The following is a 22,361-nucleotide window of genomic DNA, read 5'->3' as shown; positions in this document are numbered from 1 at the left end:
TGAGGAGTCACAACTGATATGGGTATTAACTGATCATCAGTGAACATTCCTATCTGACTTTTAATGTAGGAATAGTCATTAATAAAGTAACTGATAGAAACCCTGGAAAGATGTCCTGGAGTGAAGATCATTGACCTCCAACAACAACTATCTTCCTCTCTGACGAGCACGATTCCACCCAGCAGAGTTTGAGCATCTCCAGTTTTGTTCAAGATCCTTGTTGGCATACTGTGAACTGCTACCTTGATCTCAACTGTAGTCACTATCCCTTCTGGGGTTCAGCTTTGTCCATATTTGGACCAAGGGTGTCATGGGATCTGGACCTGGGATAACCTACACTGAATAATAGTAAGCAGGTTATTCTTGGTGTAAGTGTCACTTGATAATGTTGACAACACATTCCATCTGCTGGACTTTATGCACTAATTTTCACTATCAGAAAATACAGTTGGAAACTATGTCTAGCTTACAGCCACAAACATTTGACATTTGCTTTTGCAGATTTGGAAAGAATGCTACACTGGGATCCATAAAAATATTAAGCTGCAACCAGTCCAGATTTCCAATGCCCAATAGATTAACAGTGCTGTGGTTGAAAACTAATCCCTCAAACCAACCAATTAACATCTGCAGCTTGAACTGTGAAATGTAATCTAACCAAGGCCAGCGCCTCAATCTTGGGTTTCCATTATGAACAGTCGCCCTTGTGATTTGCTATCTTTCTGGAAAATGTGCTTTCATAAACTACTCAAAATGAATTTTAAAAATTCTTTATTTTGGAATGTTATTTGTTCAATGACATTAACATAATTGAAGTCATGCAAATTATGACAGTTGTTACAAACTCTCCAGTTGAAACTTGCAGTCAAATTCAATGTGAGAGGTGCACTCTAACAGGAATACTGGAATCAGCTCACACATGACAGTTTGGTGTCTGACAGATCAGGATAGACAGCTTGATCAAGCTACTGAAACCTGGTGCTTATGATTGTGGTTCCCTGGCCAATTAAACACCTTGTGGGTTTCCCCAATGATTCAATAATTTGTAAAAAGGTAAAGTCACCATGACAGGGCTGCTTTCAGAGCGCGATGACTACTGGCGATTTAACTGGAGGGTAACATCTCTGGGGAGTAGAGAAGGAGAGTCCTTCATGGTAACCTCAGCTAGTGTAAGAATTGAACCCATGCTGTTGGCATCACTGCACTGCAAATCACCTATCCAGCTAACCAACCCCCTCGTTGAGTAGTTCCCCTATTGAACAAGAAGATCTTTGATCTCAAACAATTCTCAGCTATCAAACAGATATGAGGGGCTACAAAAGCCTACTGCACCTCAGGAGGGAATTCAAAAATTACTCTCACTCCTGGATCTCCAACTTAATGATGTAGCTTGTGAATTAATTGTCAGTTAGGCATTTGTTTTCTTTGCTCCGAATTTCCTTACATAGTCATAGGCATTTTTAGCCAACCTGTTCAAAGATGTTATTATATACCTCTGGTGCAGGTGAGACTTGAACCCAAGCCTCTGGACAAGAGGTGGGGGCACTACCACTGTGCTACAGGAGCCACAGAATTGTCAGTGGGTACTTGAGGGCAACCATCACCAATGAACTTTTGACAGTGGAATGGAAAAAAGGTGAACTGTAAAAACACAAGTTGGCTTTTTAGAAGTGGCAAAGTATAAAGTGGCTTCTCTTTTCTAGAGTCCAATTGTTCAGTGTTTATGGTTCATGTGCATTTAAAATCTGGTTTTTAGCTGGATAAAATTAAAAAATTAAAAAGCTAGGCAATTTAAAGTTTAACACTAACTTAATTTCCTTTTAAAAACAAATGCTAACTGAGGTATAAGATGGAAATACAAGGATTTGGGCAAGTAGGCATAATTCTGCACAAATCAAATGAAGTATAAACTGGAAAATCTTTGTTATATTCAATTGATAAAATGGCAAAATATTAAAAATGGAATTAATGGAGTCAGCCCTTAAAACTGTAAACCTGTATGGCCATTACTGAATGAAATATTGCAGAGTAATCTCGATTCAGAAAAGAAACAACAACCTAGAACTCCACAAGTGAGTGGAAAGGCACGCAATTCAGTTTCTTTACACCATTCAGTGCCTTAAGTTCAATCAGTACCAAACATTCAAGAATATTAGCTCCCATTTTGTTCAGCAATTCACAGGCAGCTGACAGTGTACCTGCACCAAAGATAAAAATATATAATTAATTTAATTGTTCTTTCAAAAATAAATATTTATAATTTTGTACTTAATCCAAAATGTTTTTAACGCCTTGGTTTTCAAATGGTTTTTAACTGGGAAAAAAAGTGCAGAATCCCCAATTGCTCTATTAACATTACTGTAGTCCTCCCACATTATTTTGAGAATATCATAGCCCAGAATGTGCGAACAAAATAAGCGAGTTAAAAGCATTCAGCGCAATTGATGTTTAAATAATCTGACAAATTGTGGCAAAGAAATTGGTGGACAATTCTAACCACACCACTGTCCTTGCAAAACAATCCAACACAATGCTGTGATGCCCCTTCCCAGCAAATCCCCTGTCCATATCATTGTGTAAATACAATTCACAAAGCTAGTCATGTATTGCATACCTCCTGTTGCAATTACATCATCGATGACAACAACTTTCTGGTTTGCTTGAACAGCATCACATTGTATCTCAACTTCAGCCTTCAAGTGAAGAAGCAAGTCTTTTAGAAGAATTGTGACATTCTAACACTAATTAAGACTACCGTAGTTAATTTAGAAAAACAAAAATCAGGATTATGAGTTAAGAATTACCTTTCCATATTCCAAAGTATAGCTCACAGACAAGGTTGGCCCTGGCAGCTTTCCCTTCTTACGAACTGGCACAAAACCAATTCCAAACCTCTGCGCCAGAATTGGGGCAAATAGGAATCCACGGGCATCTAACCCTGCAAACAAAAACAAGAATGACTGTACCAAGGAATGTAGCAATTTGAAATATATATATATAGTAATTTTACCTCCTTGTAAACCAAACATACAAATATTTCCTGCAATCTCAGACAGAGGACAAGATTTAATGTTTCATACACAAACACTACTAATACCAACTCTTCATTAATTCGTAAAAAGTGGGAAACAATTTGCAAAACTAGTGAACTAGTTTCAACTATTACATATTCTACACCTCTCTCAAGAGACTGTACTGAAGATTTTTTATAACATATACTAAGCATTGCATTTCTTCCTTTTCAGGTTTATACTAGTTTGAACCGTCGTGTTTAATCAAATTGGAACTTTAGCTTGTCTACTTCCTTTCACTTTTTTTGCTTTCATGAAAAGAAAAATCCCTTAACTATCTCCTGAAGGCAATAATTTGCAAGAGTGTAATTGCATGGATGTTAACAAGGCTCAAGTATATCACTGGAATAAGGTTTTCTGAAGACATTACAAACTAATGAATACTGAAAAGCTATTTGATTGTGCTATCCTCAATTTCCTTAACAGACCACTTGTTAGCAATCAGAAATTGAAACCTAGCAATGTCAATAGATCAGAGTTTGGAATGGAAGACTTAGGGGGTGGGTATCAACTGGATTCACTCGGCCATTGGGAAACCTTCCTCAGCATTGCCTACCAAAAAGTTAGTAATAGCTGAGTTAATGATTCTCGGTAATCCAAGCTGGAGGATGAGAAAATAGTGGTTGTAAGGGCTGCTCCTTTTTTGAGGTATTAAGTGTTGGGAGGTGATTTGGTCAAATTCCAGGAGTAGCAATTACTGCTTTATATGCTGCTGCACTCTTATGGAATTTATGGGGGAAAAAAGATCAAAACAATGACACTTTAAAAAGGAGGAAGACAAACAGAGGCTGTGACCACATGGTCAGAGAAAGAAATCTAGTATCTCTGGACATAGAAGTGCATCTAGGAAAAATGAACAAACAGCAAAATTCACAGCTGATCCTGGAGGAAACTGTTTGAGAGGGCTCACAGCCAAGGAACAGATAAGTGCATGGTTTTAAGTGTAACCTTGCTGTAAATCTACAATAGTGAGTACAATGGATTCTTTCTTGATTACGTTTTATTGAGGTCTGTTTCTCGATTAAATTTTAAAAATATAAATCATAGGTATTAAGTTACCCTGAAGCAGTGTGTTTTTTTTTAAGAGCAATAAAACAGTGCTATTTTCTGAGTGTGTAGATTGTGGAGGAGCAAAGATGGCCTTTAGTCGGGTGGTGTGCTCTTCCTGTCAGATAAGAGTTTAGGAAAAGTTTCTGTGTCACTGATGATTATGTCTACCAGAGGTGTCTTTGATTGCGAATCCTATTGGATTGCATGGATCGGTTGGAGTGTCAGTTAAAGGCAATAAGGAATTTACAGGAGCTGGGGATATGATGGATAGCAGGTATAGAAAGGGAGAAAAGCTATGGATACAGTAAGGTAAACACTGCTATATAGTTTAGATGGAGAGGAAGTGTGTACCCAAAACCTTTTGATTCAGTTTGTGGATGTATCTACTAGAGAAGGTGCAAAGCTTCATCTGCTCTTAGGAAATAAAAGCAGGACAGGTGACTGATGTCAGTGGGGGAGCACTTTGGGGCCAGCAACCATAATTCTATAAGTTTTTAAACTAGTTATGGAAATAGATAGACCAGATCTAAAGGTTGAAGTTCTAAATTGGAGGAAGGCCAATTTTGACAGTGTTAGGCAAGAACTTTCAAAAGTTGACTTGAGGGAGGGGGTGGGGGGGGAAACGGTGTTTGCAGGTAAAGGGACAGCTAGAAAATGGGAAGCCTTCAAAAAATGAGATAACAGGAATATGTCGTCTCTGGACTCTTGTTAGGCTGAAAAGACAAGGCTGGCAGGTTTTGGGAATTCTGGATTTCTAGAGAAATTGAGGTTTTGGTTAAGATAAAGGAGGAAGAATATGTCAGGTTTAGACAGCAGAGATTGTGTGACTCCTTAGAAGAGTATAAAGGCAGGAGGAGTATACTTAAAAGGAACATCAGGAGGGCAAAAAGGGGACATGAGATAGATTTGGCAAATAGGGTGAAGGAGAATCCAAAGGGATTCTATAAACACATTAAGGACAAAAGGGTAACTAGAGAGAGAATTGGGCTCCTCAGCAAGGCAGCCTTTGTATGGAACCGCAGGAGATTGGGGAGTCACTAAACAAGTATTTTGCATCAGTGTTTAATGTGGAGAAGGACATGGAAGATATAGAATGTGGGGAAATAGATGGCGATATCTTGAAAAATGTCCTTCTTACAGTGGAAGTGGTGCTGGATGTCTTAAAATGCATGAAAGGTGGATAACCTTGAACCTGATCAGGTATACCCGAGAACTCTGTGGAAAGCTGGGGAAGTGATTGCTGGGCCCCTTGCTGAGATATTTGTATCATTGATAGTCACAGGTGAGGTGCTGCAAGACTGGAGGTTGGCTAACATCGTGCCACTATTTAAGAAAGGTGGTAAGAAAAAAAAACAGGGAACTATAGACCAGTGAGCCTGACATCGGTGTTGGAGGGAATCCTGAGGGACAGAATTTACATGGATTTGGAAAGGCAAGGACTGATTAGGGATAGTCAACATGGTTTTGTTCAAAGTTTGTGCGAAGATTTGTAGCTCGGGTGCTCGTTGTTGTGGTTCTGTTCGCCGAGCTGGAAGTTTTTGTTGCAAACGTTTCGTCCCCTGGCTAGGCGACATTATCAGTGCTTGGGAGCCTCCTGCGAAGCGCTTCTTTGATGTTTCCTCCGGTGTTTATAGTGGTCTGTCCCTGCCGCTTCCGGTTGTCAGTTTCTGTTGTCCGCTGTAGTGGTTGGTATATTGGGTCCAGGTCGATGTGTTTGTTGATGGAGTTTGTGGATGAATGCCATGCCTCTAGGAATTCCCTGGCTGTTCTCTGTCTGGCTTGCCCTATGATAATAGTGTTGTCCCAGTCGAATTCATGTTGCTTGTTGTCTGCGTGTGTGGCTACTAAGGATAGCTGGTCGTGTCGTTTCGTGGCTAGTTGATGTTCACGTTGTTAGCTGTCTTCCTGTTTGTCCAATATAGTGTTTTGTGCAATCCTTGCATGGTATTTTGTACACTACATTAGTTTTGCTCATGTTGGGTATTGGGTCCTTCGTTCTGGTGAGTTGTTGTCTGAGCGTGGCTGTTGGTTTGTGTGCCGTTATGAGTCCTAGGGGTCACAGTATTCTGGCTGTCAGTTCTGAGATGCTCCTGATGTATGGTAGTGTGGCTAGTCCTTTTGGTTGTGGTATGTCCTCGTTCCGTGGTCTTTCTCTTAGGCATCTGTTGATGAAGTTGCGCGGGTATCCGTTTTTGGTGAATACCTTGTATAGGTGTTCCTCTTCTTCTTTTTGCAGTTCTGGTGTACTGCAGTGTGTTGTGGCCCTTTTGAATAGTGTCCTGATGCAGCTTCGTTTGTGTGTATTGGGGTGGTTACTTTCATAGTTTAGGACTTGGTCTGTGTGTGTGGCTTTCCTGTATACCCTTGTAGTGAATTCTCCATTCGGTGTTCTCTGTACCATCACGTCTAGGAATGGGAGTTGGCTATCCTTTTCTTCTTCTCTCGTGAATCGGATTCCTGTGAGTGTGGCGTTGATGATCCGGTGTGTTTTTTCTATTTCCGTGTTTTTAATGATTACAAACGTGTCATCGATATATCTGACCCAGAGTTTGGGTTGAGTTTGTGGTAGGACTGTTTGTTCTAACCTTTGCATAACTGCCTCTGCTATGAGTCCCGAGATTGGTGATCCCATGGGTGTTCCGTTGATTTGTTCGTATATCTGGTTGTTGAATGTGAAGTGTGTTGTGAGGCACAAGTCCAGTAGTTTAAGTATACCATCTTTGTTGATAGGTTCAGCGTCCTGTTTTCTGTTCTGTATGTCCAGTAGGTTGGCTATTGTTTCTCTGGCTAGGGTTTTGTCAATCGAAGTGAACAGTGCCGTCACGTCGAATGATATCATGGTTTCTTCTTTGTCTATGTGTATATTTCTGATGATGTCCAAGAATTCCTGTGTTGATTGTATAGAGTGTTTGGATCCGCTGACCAGGTGTTTCAGTTTCTGTTGTAGTTCTTTGGCCAGTTTGTATGATGGTGTCCCTGGCAGTGATACTATGGGTCTGAGTGGGATGTCTAGTTTGTGTACTTTAGGTAATCCATAGAATCTGGGGGTGTTGTTGCTTTCTGGTTTCATTCTTTGCAGGTCAGCTCTGGTTATCTGTCCGTTTTTTTGTAGATTCCTTAGTGTGTTATTTATCCTATTGGTGAGTTGTGGTGTGGGGTCAAATTCCTTCATTTGGTAGGTGTTGATATCTGCAAGTAGTTGTTGTGCTTTTTGGATGTAATCAGATTTATCTAGGATGACCGTCATTCTGCCTTTATCTGCTGGTAGTATGATTATGTTCTTATCGTTTCTTAGTGATTTCAGTGCTTCCCTCTCCTTGGTGTTGAGGTTATGTGTTTGTCTTTTCCTTATTATCATAGGTACGACAGTTTGTCTCACTGTTTGTTGTGTCTCTTCTGTCAGTCCATTGTTCCTGAGTGTGCATTCTAGTGCTGTTAGGAAGTCTGCTGTCATGGTGTCCCTGTGGTTGTAGTTGAGTCCCTTGGCCAGTATTGTTCTTTCCGTGTCTGTGAGCTGTCTGTGGGAGAGGTTTTTAACCCAGGTGTGTGTGTTGTAGTGTCCTCTTTGTTGTGTGTTAGTTTGGCCATTTTTTCTTTTAGTGCCGTTTTTTTGCGGTGTGTTGTCCTGTTCTGTCCTATGGTGACAGCCTGTTCTATGGTCCGGGTCCATTCACGATTAGTGGTTTTTGAAATTAACGACTTTTGGCGTGCAATTTCTTGTTTGTACTTGTGGAGTCGGTTGTGCGCGTCTGTGATCATTACCTGGATCATCCTGAATCCGTTCTGCTTGGCTGTGTCCCTGGCTTGTGGGTTGTTGACTGGCGGTCTGTATCTGACACATTGTGGAAGGATTCGATTCTTTCGGCATTCGTGTAGGAACCGGAGTTTTGTGCCTGGGGAACTCGTGTCTTTTTGAAGACATTTTTTGAAGAAGTAACAAAGAGGACTGGGGAGGGCAGAGCAGTTAATGTAATCTGTATGGATCTCAATAAAGCATTCGACAATGTTCCTCATGGTAGATTGGTTAGCAAGGTTAGATCTCATGGACTAGAGGGAGAGCTAGCCATTTGGATGCAGCCCTGGCTTGAAGGCAGAAGACAGGGTGGTGGTGAAGGGTTGCCTTTCAAACTGGAGCCTTGTGACCAATTGTGTGCCACAAGGATCAGTGCTGGGTCCACTGCTTTTTGACATTTGTACAAATGATTTGGATGTGAACATAGGAAATATAGGTAGAAAGTTTGTAGAATACACCAAAATTGGAGGTGTAGTGGACAGCGAAGATTACCTCGGAGTACAACAGGATCTTGGTCAGACGGGCCAATGGAAGTTAATTTCGATAAACTTGAGGTGTTGCATTTTGGAAAGGCAAATCAGGGCAGGTACTCTAAGGTACTTAAGGTACTCGGGTGTGTTATTGAACAAAGACCTTGGGGTGCAGGTTCATAGTTCCTAAAAAGTGGAGTCACAGGTCGACAGGATAGTGAAGACTGCATTTGGTGTGCTTTCCTCTATTGGTCAGAGGATTGAGTATAAGCATTGGGAGATCATGTTGCTGCTGTACAGGACATTGGTTAGGCCATTTTTGGAATATTGTGTGCAGTTCTGATCTCCTTCCTATCGAAAAGATGTTGTAAAACTTGAAAGGGTTCAGAAAAAATTAACAAGGATGTTGCCAGGGTTGAAGGATTTGAGCTATAGGAAGAGGCTGAATAGGCTGGGGCTGTTTTCCCTGCAGTGTCAGAGGCTATGGGGTGGCCTTGTAAAGGTTTATAAAATCACGAGGGGCATAGATTGGATAAGTAGACAAGGTCTTTTCCCTGGGGTGGGGGAGTCCAGAATTAGAGAGGGCATAGGTTTAGGATGAGAGAGAAAAAATTTAAAAGGTACCTAAGGGGCAATGTTTTCACACAGAGGGAGATGGGTGCATGGAACGAGGAAATGATGGAGACTAGTACAATTACAACATTTAAAAAGGCATCTGAATGGGTGTATGAATAGGAAGGGTTTAAAGGGATATGGGCCAAGTACTTGCAAATAAGACTAGATTAGGTTAGGGTATCTGGTTGGCATGGACGAGTTGGACCAAAGGGTCTGTTTCCATGCTGTACATCTCTAGACTGTGTCATGAAACCATTGTGACAAGACAACCATTTGTGTTGAATGCTCTTCTCAAGCCATAGTCGTGTAACAGTTCTAAATTAATGATTAAGATTCCTTTTAATTGAAGGAACTTACCAACAAATAAATCAATCTTAGGAAACTTCTTTCTTAAATGATCTTCAAATAGGTCAATAACTGCACTGAAGGCTTTCGGATCTTGAAAAAGAGGAAAGATGTCTCTGAAAAATACAGATATTCTAAGTAAAGAGCAATACAGCAAATGCTATATCTGTGGATATCAACATCTATGGAGAGTAGGAATATAAAATAGCAGAATGGTTACATGATATGTGTTGGTCTTACTATTGGCATACTGCTGTTTACATTTAAATCAGATTAGAAAAATTGCTTCAGAAAAAAAAGGTGACCTTTTTCAGAAAGTTACCAGTAATGTTTGAGTATATTATTCAAGGCATTACTACAATTGTTCCTGTAGATTCACCCATTGCTTTTTTTCATCTTTAGTAAATATATTTGAAAGTACAGAGTTGAAAGAAAGGTATCAATATTTTAATTTTAGTAAACACTTGTTAATGTTTAAACAGCTAACTGATATAATTCTAAGGGATTAAATGGGTACTTTAAAAAAAATTATTTCCTAGTGGAGAGAGCAGGTGAGTTAACATTCCAGATGTGGATCCTTTTTCAGACAAGGTGAATGTTTGTCTCGGAGGAAAGACTAGTAATCCTAACCATCTTGTTCTTTCCACAGATTCTGTGCACCTGAATACACTTCTATAATTATTGAGGTGGTGATGATCTAGTGGCATTAATCGCTGGACTGTTAATCCAGAGACCCAGGTCATTTTCTGGGGACCCAGGTTCGAATCCCATCACTGCAGATGGTAAAATTTGAATTCAATAAAAATCTCTCTGCAAGAGACTAATGATCACGAGTCCACTGTTGATTGTTGGAAAATCTCATCTGATTCACTAATGTCCTTTAGGGAAGGAAACTGCCGTCCTTACCTGGTCTGGCCTACATGTGACTCCACGTGGTTGACTCTTTATTGCCCATCCCTAATTGCCCAGAGGGCAGTCAGGGATGGGCAATAAATGCTAGCCCAGCCAACAACACCCTCATCCCATGATTGAATAAATAGAAATAAAAAAAATCCCTCTAAAATGTTCTGATCAACACTGCATAGGAGGCTTACTGATTAATGTAAGATTAATGGTAGTAAAAGAGTAAATGGGTAAATATTTGAAAATGAAGTATATAAAAAAGGATGTAGGATGGATTTTAAAGTGTCAAACAGCCCAAATAGCTATGATTGACCAAAAAGGCCTTTTACCATGCTGTAACATATTTGTAGCTGCAGCAGAGAGAATAAGCTGCTGAGGTCTCCTGGAAAGCGAGTTATGTAGAGGAGTCAAAAAACTGTTGAACTTTTAACTTTATTCCTTTATTTTTCTAGTTTATATCAAGGACTTAAAATGTTAACTATTACCTTATTTCTTTATTCTTCTACAAATTCTATGAAGGTAATGCTTCATTTTTATAAACTTTGAACCTAGCTTGCTTTGTACTAAGATGGCACCATGTGTGGCGACATTATACACTTTTCACCATACTTCTGTATGAGTACCCAAGACAATAAAATCTCAATCTAAGCCTAAACATTTCATACAGTTCTCACCGCTCTGCCACAGGAAAGAGGTTATTAAATTGGAAAGGGTGCAGAAAAGATTCACAAGGATGTCATTGGGACTGGTGAGTTTGAGTTATGTGGAGAGGCTGGACAGGGCTAGGACATTTTTCCCCTGGAGCATAGGAGGCTGGGGGGGGGTGGGGGATGGGGTGACCTTATAGAGGTTTACGAAATCACGAGAGGCATAGATAAGGTGAATAGTCAAGGTCTTTTCCCCAGGGCAGGGGAGTTCAAAACTAGAGGGCATAGGTTTAAGGAGAGAGAGGGGAAAGATTCAAAAGTGACCTTGGGGCAATTTTTTCCACACAGAAGGTGGTTTGTATATGGAATGAACTACCAGAGGCTTTAGTAGTGGGTACAGTTACAACATTTAAAAGAATTTTGAACAGGTACATTAACAGGAAAGGTTTAGAGGGATATGGCCAAATGGAGTTAGTTTGGTTTGGGAAATCTGGTTGGTGTGGACGAGTTTCCATGCTGTGTAACTATCTCGTGGTTCAATGATAAAGCAATTTTATCTACCCTTCTCACGTGGTAACTGCTCAGTTGAAACCAAAATGATTTTATTTCAGGCAATCTGACATTTCCTCTTCAACTCCATCTTCCCCTTCACCTCATCCCTCTTTGAGTAATTTGCCTTTCAATTTTCTATCAGTGCCACTCTGAAAGAGAGTTAGTAGGATTGATGCAATAGAAATCTTGATGCTCCTTTTCCATCAGTTCAAGTGAGATCAACATTTATTGGCAAAAAAACTGTAGATCAAGTCCATCATGTTACTTTGTTTGAGAAAGAACAGAATGCAGATAACTGCTATTTAAACGTTAAGTATTTTCAATGATTTCATTTACACTGTTTCAATTTTCCTGTTCTGTTTTGGTGCATTGAGCCAAATGGATTAATAGTTCCTGTGGTGGCAGACCATTCATGTGATGTTGAAGGCGCCAGAGTATTTAATAAATCTATAACTTGACAGAAACGGAGAGAAATAACTTCAAACTGTTAGCTGGTCCAGGTAGTGCTGTTTAAATTGCTTCAGAATATTATCATTGATATTCCTGCTTAGCTTTTTAAACACCTGAACTATTTAGACTCAAGTCAGTTCTGCCATTAACTGATCACGTTTTTAATAAAAAGATGGGTGAGGTAGAGACAGACAGTCTCTATTATTAGCATCTGACAATTTTAACAACACCTGTCTTCAACCGGTCATTAAACCTAACAGGATTGTCATTGGAAATACTATTTGATTCAGATACTGTACTTGGATCATAGGGACCCCTGCATAGTTGTGCTGTTTGGATTTTGAGGAAGGTCAATCGCTTGCTTCTCCAGGTGGTAGAGAAACAAATCAGAAAAAAGAAATGGTGCAGCTCATTTGTAAGGATAAGGTGTATTATAACAAACTCAATCTATTAAAAGTAAGAGACACAGAGTGAAGAAAATGGAAGGCAGAAGCACAACGTACATTTCAGCATATTTATGACTGCATTATTTCATTTTTGTTGAATTGTCACTGGATTTACAGCAATGAGCTAAATTTATTGCTGCATTCTTTTCTGAACAAAACACCTGTCAACTTTAGACTACAAATTCCAAAACCAAATGCTTAAAGCTTTGCATTTACAATATTGAGTGGATTTCTAATGTGCCCAATGATAGGGAGGTTTATTTAAAACATAACTCCAATTCATAAAGTATTCACCAGCTGTGAAGTGTCAGGAGTGTAAATTCTACATCATAGGAATGTTCATTGAGGCAGTAGGCATTAATTGTGGATTCACCTGTGCATAGATAGAAGCTAACGGAAAGAGGAATTGTTGGTATAGATGCATGATATGCATTGTATGTTTCTGTATATAAAGGCTTCAGTACATAAAGACTAGGATTTAGATTCTGTCCTTCACTGCCCATGTTCTAATAAATTAAATGGCGTTACAACCACACAGTACATGTCAGCAGAGTGGTCTGTGAACTGCAAATTTATATAGCTCATTCAGCACCATTGTTAGGTTTTCTTTAAAAAAAAGTGTTCTGATTTTAAAAATGAGAAAAATTATTGTTTTAAATAAAGATCAAAAATTACATTGCTGAAAGTTACTAAGCAATCAAATAATAGTTAGTAGCTAAAATACTGATACGGGGGTAAAATAGGTACCTTAGGAGATACATACAAGTGAGAGTGAGAGAGAGAGAGAGTGTTATATATATATAAAAAACAGCACTTGCTGATTTCCTGAACTCTTTCAACAAAACTCTTTCAAATTCCTGAAAGCCATTTTCCTCAAGCTTTTTGGTTGAGAACACTCAAGTCTTAGAGCCCTTTCATGGGAATTTAGTTTGGCTGAAATTATCTGTGGGGTCCTTCCAGTCTCCTATTTAGTTTTAGAAAGACCCATTGTGTTGTCCAAGGGTTAATCAAAAATTCTAAACAGCTCCCTTTGTGGAGGATGCTGAGACAGCACATCAGCTGAAGTGAATCAACGACGGACAGGTATGTGACACCCTGCAGCCATTTCTTCGATGCCTTTAAAAAGATCAGCAAATTATATATCATGTAATTATAGTTGCGACAATGGCATTACAAGTACAGATTCTCTTACATTTAACCATTTTATCTGAAGTAATTCATTAGTGCAAATGGGATATCCTTTAATTGCAAGCTATGACTTTAACTACATGCTATGACTTACTCTTGTCACATGTGCCAAGATACAGTGAAAAGTGTTCTACATGCTATACTCAATGCCAATACTTATTCTCGAAGTCCAAACAAGCCTTTCTCAGTGTTTGTAGCTGTAATTAACTAGATTAACTATGCCTGGTTTTAGTACATAGAAATAATTCCTTGCCTGACAAGTGACAAACTTTGGAAGAGGTTCAGAGATGCAAGACTGATATCTAGTCTAAAAAAGTGATTAATTATTCAGATAGACATAAAAAATTGAGTTCATTTGTATTTAAATTCTGGGACAATCACTGCAATGTTTAAAATAATGAAGGTGTTAGACTGTATTTTTATTGACAGATTACTTCAACCAGATATGTTAGGAAAATCAAATTATCATGGATACAGGTTATATACACACACACAGCTACTAACAGATTGGGCTTATTGTGTCAGATACTGTACTTATTGTAGTGCATAAGGAGGCCATTTAGTCAATTGTGTCTGCTGGGACTCTGCTTTTTTAAAAAAAATGTTAATTACAACCAGTAATCAACCATGTAGCCAATTAAATATTTACAAGCAAAACCCGTTAAGGGCAATGCAACCAACAAAAGTGAGGGGAGGGAGAGAAAGGGAAAAGACTAAGTTAAATGGAGTTAGAGGGGATAATAAAGCAATATATCCCCTGCAGAGTGCCCACCTCTCTATAAAGGCATCAACAGTATTGATGGACAAGGTGTGCTCCTTCTCCAAGAACACCCAGGCACAAATATAGCTGCGGAAGAATGATGATCTCCTGCACAGCCTTCTGCCCGGACCTCTTTATAGCCAGCCTTGCCAGACCCATGGAGCAGACCCAGGAGGAGATCTCCCAAACTGCCCTTCTCACTAGGTGCTCAAAGATCAGGAGCATGGGGCTGAACTACAACCAAAAACAAAAAAATTCTTCAAGTAACTAAAATAGAGTTGCAATCGTCCACAAACAAATTATTCAAGGTCCATGGATGCCACTGCACTGCAAAATAAACAAATGGGCTGAGTGTCCGAGAGCCACCACATCTGTAATTATCAAGGGACTGCTATGTACAACCCATCCCAGGTCCCCAGTGGAAAGTGGAAGGATTCCTGCATAAATAGCTGTCCACTGGGGATTCCTACTGAGTGGTGGCAAATAGTCGCTCTCTGAGTATATTACCTTAATATAAATCACATGCCTTTTCACTGCAACCCTGCATATTAATTGTATTCAGATAATAATCTAATTTCCTCTTGAATGCCTCAAGTGAACATACCTCTAAACACATTTCTAAACTTAAGAAGGCATATAGTGTGTTGCCGTTTATTGGTAGGGGATTGAATTTTGGAGCCACGAGGTCATGCTTCAGTTGTACAAGACACTGGTAAGGCCACACTTGGTCATGGCATTGATAAGAAGGAAGTGGAAGCTTTGGAAAGAGTTCAGAGGAGATTTACTAGGGTGTTGCCTGGTATGGATGGAAGGTCTTACGAGGAAAGGCTGAGGGAATTGAGGCTGTTTTTGTTGGAGAGAAGAAGGTTGAGAGATGACTTAATTGAGACCTATAAGATAATCAGAGGGTTAGATAGGGTGGTCAGAGAGAACCTTTTTCCTCACATGGTGAAGGCTAACACGAGGGGACATGGATTTAAATGGAGGAGTGATAGATTTAGGACAGATATCAGGGGTAGTTTCTTTACTCAGAGTAGCAGGGGCATGGAACAGCCTGCCTGCAACGGTATTGGACTCGCTGATGTTAAGGGCATTTAAATGGGCATTGGACATACATATGGATAATAATGGAATGGTGCAGGTTAGATGGGCATTAGATTAATTTCAAAGGTTGGCGCAACATCGAGGGCCAAAGGGCTTGTACTGCACTGTAACGTTCTATGATCTATGTACCTTTAGGCAGTGCATTCCAAACTCAAGCCACTCAGATGAAAAGTGTTATTCTTACATAATTTTTGCTTTGTTTGCAAATCACTCAAAGTCTATGTCCTCTCACAAGCAGAAACAATTTCTCCCTATCCAATTCCAGCCTCAATCTTTCCAAATAACTCAAGTTTCACATTCCTGGAAACACTCTTGTAAACATCTTCTAAACTCTCTCCAATGCTTTCACATCCTTCCTAAAACATGTGGTATCCAGAACTGTACATAATTATCTAGTTGAGACCTAATTAATGACATCATTCAAGTTCAGCTTAACCTCCTTGCTCTTGTCACTATGCACCCATTGATAAAGCCTTGGATACCGTGTGCTGTGTTATGAAGATGTGGGTGTACTTAAGAGTTAAAAGCAGCAGAATTACCAGACACAGCACCAAGTGTTCTCAATAAGGCAACAATGTATGTAACACTTAATCGAACAACTTGATTAACAGGTTGCCAGGATACAAAAACAAATTCGAATTGAGCCAGTTTAAATTATACCCTGAAAAAGAAAAACAATTTCCAATCAAGTTTGAATCGAGTATATTGACAATATTAAAAGCCAATACACAATTCAATCCTCTGGGATACAAGGCTGGGGTTGTGGGGGGGAGGGGGGGGGGGTGTAATTCGAACAGTTGAGAGGAGAACTGTCAAGTCCTAGCACGTAACAGACTGCTTGAAAAAATCTCTTAAAAGTCCCTTTTCGATCAGTAACCTGTAATGCAGAAATTCCTAACAAGGAGAAAAGACGACATAGGAAGATCCAAAGACAAGAACCTACACCGCCTGGTTTTGAGACAAGTGTTATTTTGTAAATCTTAATTAGATGTTTTATTGGACTAGCATTATAGAACGGCAGGTCAGAGATAGGTTAGAGAAAGAAATTGTAAATAGTGGTGAGTTAATTATTCTCTGTTATACTTTAAGAATAAAAAAAAAGTTTAAATTTTAACTTTACATAGTTCTGGGCCACTCTAATCTTTACAGATTACTGCATGGGATAAACCTTCTCTGTGTTGCTGGTTTTAAATTAAGCAGGAGAGTTTACCCTGTGTCATAACATCTATTAATTGCTCTCTCCACTTGTACTGTCAGTCTTAATGACTTATGTTGATCCATATTCAGCTCTATCTTTCCTTTACACTTTGTTTAAACCTGCCGAAGACTTCGGGATTCCTCATTATGTTAGGTGCCAGTATTTTTTCATATTCCTTCTTTGCTTTTCTTATGTATTTTTCAACTCCTCTGAAGCTTTTGGTTCTAAGAAGGAGAAATAATCAGCAGAACTTTTCTTCTTCCTCTTAATTTCTATTTATCTTTCCATCCAGGGAGCTTTGGATTTGTTTGCCCAACCTTTGCCTTTGGAGGGAATATACCCAGACAGTGTCTGACCATTTTTCTTTTGAAGGGAGCCCATTTCTCAGCTACAGATTTTCCATTAGCCTTTGGCTCCAGTCTATCTGGCCCAGCTCTGACTTGCCCCATTTAAGTTGGCCAACCCCCAGTTGATTACTATTACTCTGGAACATCCACTGTTCTTTTCTATCAAGATCATAAACATCATTATTACTGTCTCCAAAGTGTTCCCCCGCAATGCTATTTATTTGGCCAATCTCTCTTCCAAAATTCTCAGAGCAGTCCCTGTATTGGACTGGACTGTAAAAGGATTCTCCTGAACACAATCTAGGAATACTTGTCCATCTCTGCCCATTATGCAACAATCCAACACTATGATAATTGAAGTCTTTCTTTATGCTATACTTGTAGCTCAAATCTCCTTGCAATGTCTTTCCTCTGTATCCTTGCCATTGGTTGGTGGTCTATAAACTACACTGAGCAACAATTGCACCTTTTTTGTTTCCAGTTCTAGTCAAATTGATTCTGTCTTTGACCCCTCTTAAGGCAACCTTACTCCAGCTACAATTTACTCCTTAACCAGTACTACCACTTATTATTTTTACTTTTCTGAATACCTTTTACCTAGAAATATTTAACACAAAATCCTTGTGCCCATTCTTTTAATGCATTGCATTAGAATTCTGAGAGACAGTCGGTACCTGCAACTCATGAATCTTATTTACTCCATGCATTCACATACATACAATATACTCTGACTTCATGCATTACCTTACTATTTTCTACTCTAGTGTTATCTATTTTTCCCAGCATTTTGTGCATCTGAATATTCTGACATTCTCTCCTGGTTCCCATACCTCATGCCAGGTTAGTTTGAAGCCCTCCCAAAGCGAAACACCACAGGGAACTCATCGTCGCGGCTCTCTCCACCTATCTGGATTGTACAGGTGCAACATTCCCAATGTCTGAGGAAACTAAAGACCTCCCTCCTGCATCATCTTTCCATTTGTTTTATCCTCCTATTTCTGCACTCACTTGCACACGGCACCAAGTATAATCCAAACATTTGTGGCCCGCTTGCAAGTTAATTTTGAGGTAACTCCCTAAATTCTGATTGCAGGACCATATTCCTCTTTCAACCGTTGCTACCAACATAGATTACAATCACCAATTGTTCACCTTTCCTCTGAAGAATATCCTGCAGCTGTCTGGTCATATCCTTGATCCTGGCAACACTCCCTCCTGGAGTCACATTTTCAGCTGCAGAAATACTGAAGTCTTTTTAACTAATGAATCCCTATCACTATTGCTCTTCCTTTCCTCCTCTTTAGTTGAGCTGTTTGTGGTGCAATAAAACTTTAAGACAGAGCAGAAGTAGGTCATTTAGCCCATCAAATCTGCTCTGCCAATCAATAAGATGACTGATCTGATAATCAATGTATCTTTCCTGACTTTTCCTCACAACCCTTGATTCCTTATTGATTAAAAATCTATCTCAGCCTGGAATATATTTAGTGACCCAGGCTCAACATCCCTCCGTGGACTGGACTCTGACTGTAGGCCTGAGGAACTAACAACCTCAACAGTATTCAAAACTATTTGCGACTAGGATCCCCTGGGACTCCTACACGTGCTACCTAGCTCCCTTGAGCTGCCTGGCATTGCTCAGTCCCCTTCCATCTAGCTTGTAATGGACCACTTCTCTGAGCAAGCCAAGCATGTAACTCTCAGTTTTGAGGGTATTCCCCAAAGTCATCCCAGCAGCTGCTCAAGCTCCAAAACAGAAATTTTCTGCAGTTGGCAGCATTTCCTGGTTGGTTACGTCATTGCTAATGTTCTCAACTTGTCACATCACTGTGTGAAGCAGGATTCAAAGACTGGTCAGTCAATTATTTGTGTGTTCACTTGTCCAAAGAAATAAATTTTATTTACATTTTACAGTTCTTCCAACTGTTGTTTCCTGAGCGCATAGCAGGAAGCAGTCATCAAGAAGGTGCTGTAAATCACATGACACAGTTGATAGAGTGTTGTATTACATCTACCCCATTATAATTTTGCAAAACATTTTCAACACTTTCCAAAAAAACCAAGAACTACAGATGCTTGAAATCTGAAAAAAAAGACAATCAGAAGTTGCTGGAGAAACTCAGCAGATCTACCCTTTCAGAACTGAAGAAGAGCCCTAGACCCAACATTTTGACTCCGTTTTCTTTCCACAGATGCTGCCAGTTACTCCAACAATTTCTATTTTTGTTTGAATGCTTTCCAGGTGCACTTTAAAATACAGAGTTTCATGCCCTGAGAGAATTCGCTCTTCTTGGAACAGCGATTCTGACCTTTACTTTGCAATAGATAAACTCAAAGATTAATCTACAGTCAGTGTTGCCGCCACTGTCAGTTTGCTGCTGATTGCAAAATGCAGGTCAGTAAATGCAATTGGTTGCAGAATTCTTCAAACTAAAAAAAAAGGAAAATCAGCAAGTATTTGATACAAATTAACTCACTTGATTGAGTTTTGATTTGGAGACGCCAGTGTTTGACTGGGGTGTACAAAGTTAGAAATCACACAACACCAGATATAGTCCAACTAGCTTTCAGAGTGCTACTCCTTCATCAGGTGATTGTGAAGGTGAGAATCTCTGTTCCAAGAAGAGAGAATCCTCTCATGGGATGAAACTCTATTTTAAAGCGCATCTAGAAAGTGTTCAATCACCTGATTAAGGAGCAGTGCTCCGAAAGCTAGTGCTTCCAAATAAACCTGTTGTTCTATAAGCTGGTGTTGCGTGATTTCTAACTTTGATTGAGTTTATTTTTGATAAGCTAACAGAGGACAAGCGTGGACCGTGCAGTCCGTGTTGCATACACAGATTATAAAAAGATATTGAAATAAAAACGCATGTTACTAGATTGGAGAAGCTGAAATTGGTCTGTTCTGCTATGACAAAGAACAAGTGGAGATTTGACAGCAGTGTTTAAAAATCACAGGTTTGTGACACAGCAAATGACCAAACTGTTTATAGCAGAACTGTCAATAACTGTAGGCAGGAGAAAGTGAGGACTGCAGATGCTGGAGATCAAAGCTTAAAAATGTGTTGCTGGAAAAGTGCAGCAGGTCAGGCAGCATCAAAGCAGCAGGAGAATCGACATTTCGGGCATAAGCCCTTCTTCAGGAATGAGGAAGGTGTGCCAAGCAGGCTAAGATAAAAGGTAGGGAGGAGGGACTTGGGCGGGGGCGTTGGGAATGCAATAGGTGGAAGGAGGTTAAGGTGAGGGTGATAGGCCAGAGAGGGGGTGGGGGCGGAGAGGTCGGGTAGAAGATTGCAAGTCAAGAAGGCGGTGCTGAGTCTGAGGGTTGGGACTGAGAAAAGGTGGGGGGAGGGGAAGTGAGGAAGCTGGAGAAATCTGCATTCATCCCTTGTGATTGGAGGGTTCCTAGGCGGAAGATGAGGTGCTCTTCCTCCAGGCGTCGTGTTGCCATGGTCTGGCGATGGAGGAGGCCAAGGACCTGCATGTCCGCAAGTAGGCGGCCGGTCTCCCCAATGTATAGGAGGCCACATCGGATGCAGCGGATGCAGTAAATAATGTGTGTGGAGGTGCAGGTGAATTTCTGATGGATACAGAAGGATCCCTTGGGGCCTTGGAGGGAAGTGAGGGGGGAGGTGTGGGCGCAAGTTTTGCATTTCTTGCGGTTACAGGGAAAGGTGCTGGGAGTGGAGGTTGGGTTGGTGGGGTGTGTGGATTTGACGAGGGAGTCGCGGAGGGGTTCAAAGGAGTGGTTCAAAGGAGAGCATCGTCAACCACGTCTGAGACCACAATTTCCCCTCAGACGTGGTTGACGATGCTCTCCACCACATCTCCTCCACTTCCCACTCCTCCGCCCTTGAATCCCGCCCCTCCAATCGCCACCAGGACAGAACTCCACTGGTCCTCACCTACCACCCCAGATACATCGTATCATCCTTCGTCATTTCCGCCACCTCCAAACGGACCCCATCACCAAGGATATATTTCCCTCCCCACCCCTATCAGCGTTCTGGAAAGCCCACTCCCTCCGCGACTCCCTCATCAGATCCACACCCCCCACCAACCCAACCTCCACTCCCGGCACCTTCCCCTGCAACCGCAAGAAAAGCAATCGAGCAGTAAGTGTTCTTTTTTTATTATTGACTGGTTGGACTGGTTGGACAGCATTGCCAGGACAATAGCTACACATTCAATACAGTAATTTTCCTCAAAAAGGGCACTGGATAAGTACTTGAATTGAGGAATGGTACTGATTGGATTGCTCCTCAAACAAGCTGGCAGAGAAATAACAAGCAAAAAGGTCTCCTTCTGTGTTTCATTAGTGAAGAATTTGACCACTGCATTCAAGTTTGACAATGAGTAATCAACTTGAAACATGAACTCTGGTTTCTCTCCATACCACCACACACTATGTATTTCCATTACATTCTATTTATCATTGGACAAATAAGGCACTCTTGAATTAATTTGGAACTTACTTTATACCCTTATTTTGGTTTGGTCACTAAGGAATGGTATTGAACTGTGATCAATTAGAGACTCTCATAATTGTAACTCTTATTTGAACTTCCTTACTTTACACATAGAAAAACCTTCACTGGAACTGGACCTGCAGCATTTTTAGCTTATGCCAACTTGCATTTTTCAGGGAGAATGGAATGAAATCTATCATTTTATTCCGATCACTCCATCTGATAGTTCATTATTTTCACAAAGACAGGGTTAGGAAATTCCACATCCACTCTAAGTTTTGCCTAACAAATCACCCACAGTATAAAAAGCACTCTCTCCTTTATAAGGACTGACAAGTACTTGAGGGATAAGATTTAAGGTTGGGCAATAGATGCAATAAGCAATAACTTGTGGAAAACAAACGAACATTAAATATCATTCTATTTTCACAGTCCTGGGACTTCACTCACATGAAGCCAACTCTTCCCACTGCTGCTTAACTAAGTGATCATGGTGCCAATGCCAAAGGTCCAAAGACTAAGAAGAGGGGTACTTATTTTGCAGTACAGTACTTTGCGTTAGAAAGGGACCTGGAGAGGGAAGGGAAAACTCACCGAAAAATGATGCCTTGGTTGGGGAAGTCGGGGTAAGATTTGATGCTGCTGTATACCAGCTGCAGCTTCTGTTCCAGCGATTCCGACTCGGAACACATTTTCACGGCACCTCGGAACACACCACGCTGCTGCTGCTGCTGCTGCTAGACCAACACCACCCTTTCGGAATGGTACTTACTCAAAACAGAGGGCGGAACCGACAGGCGTTCGCAATTTGAAGCTGCTCTCAGTGATCCCAGCCAGCGGGGGAGGCGGAGAAACCGCAGAGGCTGCCCCTTAGTCCCAGCCTCTTAAAGGTGAAGGCGCGCTCCTGGCTCAGTCCCACATTGTAACAGTTTACTCTCACTCTCATTGTCACT

The 22,361-nt window shown here is 40.5% G+C and overlaps 1 protein-coding gene across 1 annotated transcript; it reads right to left on the bottom strand.

Moving 5' to 3' along the window:
* Positions 1 to 754: 754 nt before the first annotated feature.
* Positions 755 to 22,179, bottom strand: aprt (adenine phosphoribosyltransferase). Its single transcript, XM_043706744.2, has 5 exons — positions 22,003 to 22,179; positions 9,357 to 9,460; positions 2,805 to 2,938; positions 2,615 to 2,693; positions 755 to 2,198 (listed from the first exon to the last, which is right to left on the bottom strand). Exons 1-5 carry the CDS (start codon positions 22,098 to 22,100, stop codon positions 2,059 to 2,061), a joined length of 555 nt encoding a protein of 184 aa, XP_043562679.1. The 5' UTR covers positions 22,101 to 22,179; the 3' UTR covers positions 755 to 2,058.
* Between the last annotated feature and the right edge of the window lie 182 nt (positions 22,180 to 22,361).

Source organism: Chiloscyllium plagiosum, unplaced genomic scaffold (assembly GCF_037043375.1).
Source record: "Chiloscyllium plagiosum isolate Xiang-an unplaced genomic scaffold, Cpla_swu_hap1 HiC_scaffold_17, whole genome shotgun sequence".
Lineage (NCBI taxonomy): Eukaryota > Metazoa > Chordata > Chondrichthyes > Orectolobiformes > Hemiscylliidae > Chiloscyllium > Chiloscyllium plagiosum.
Note: the sequence above shows the minus strand (reverse complement) of the source record. Positions and strands in the feature narration are given on the sequence as shown.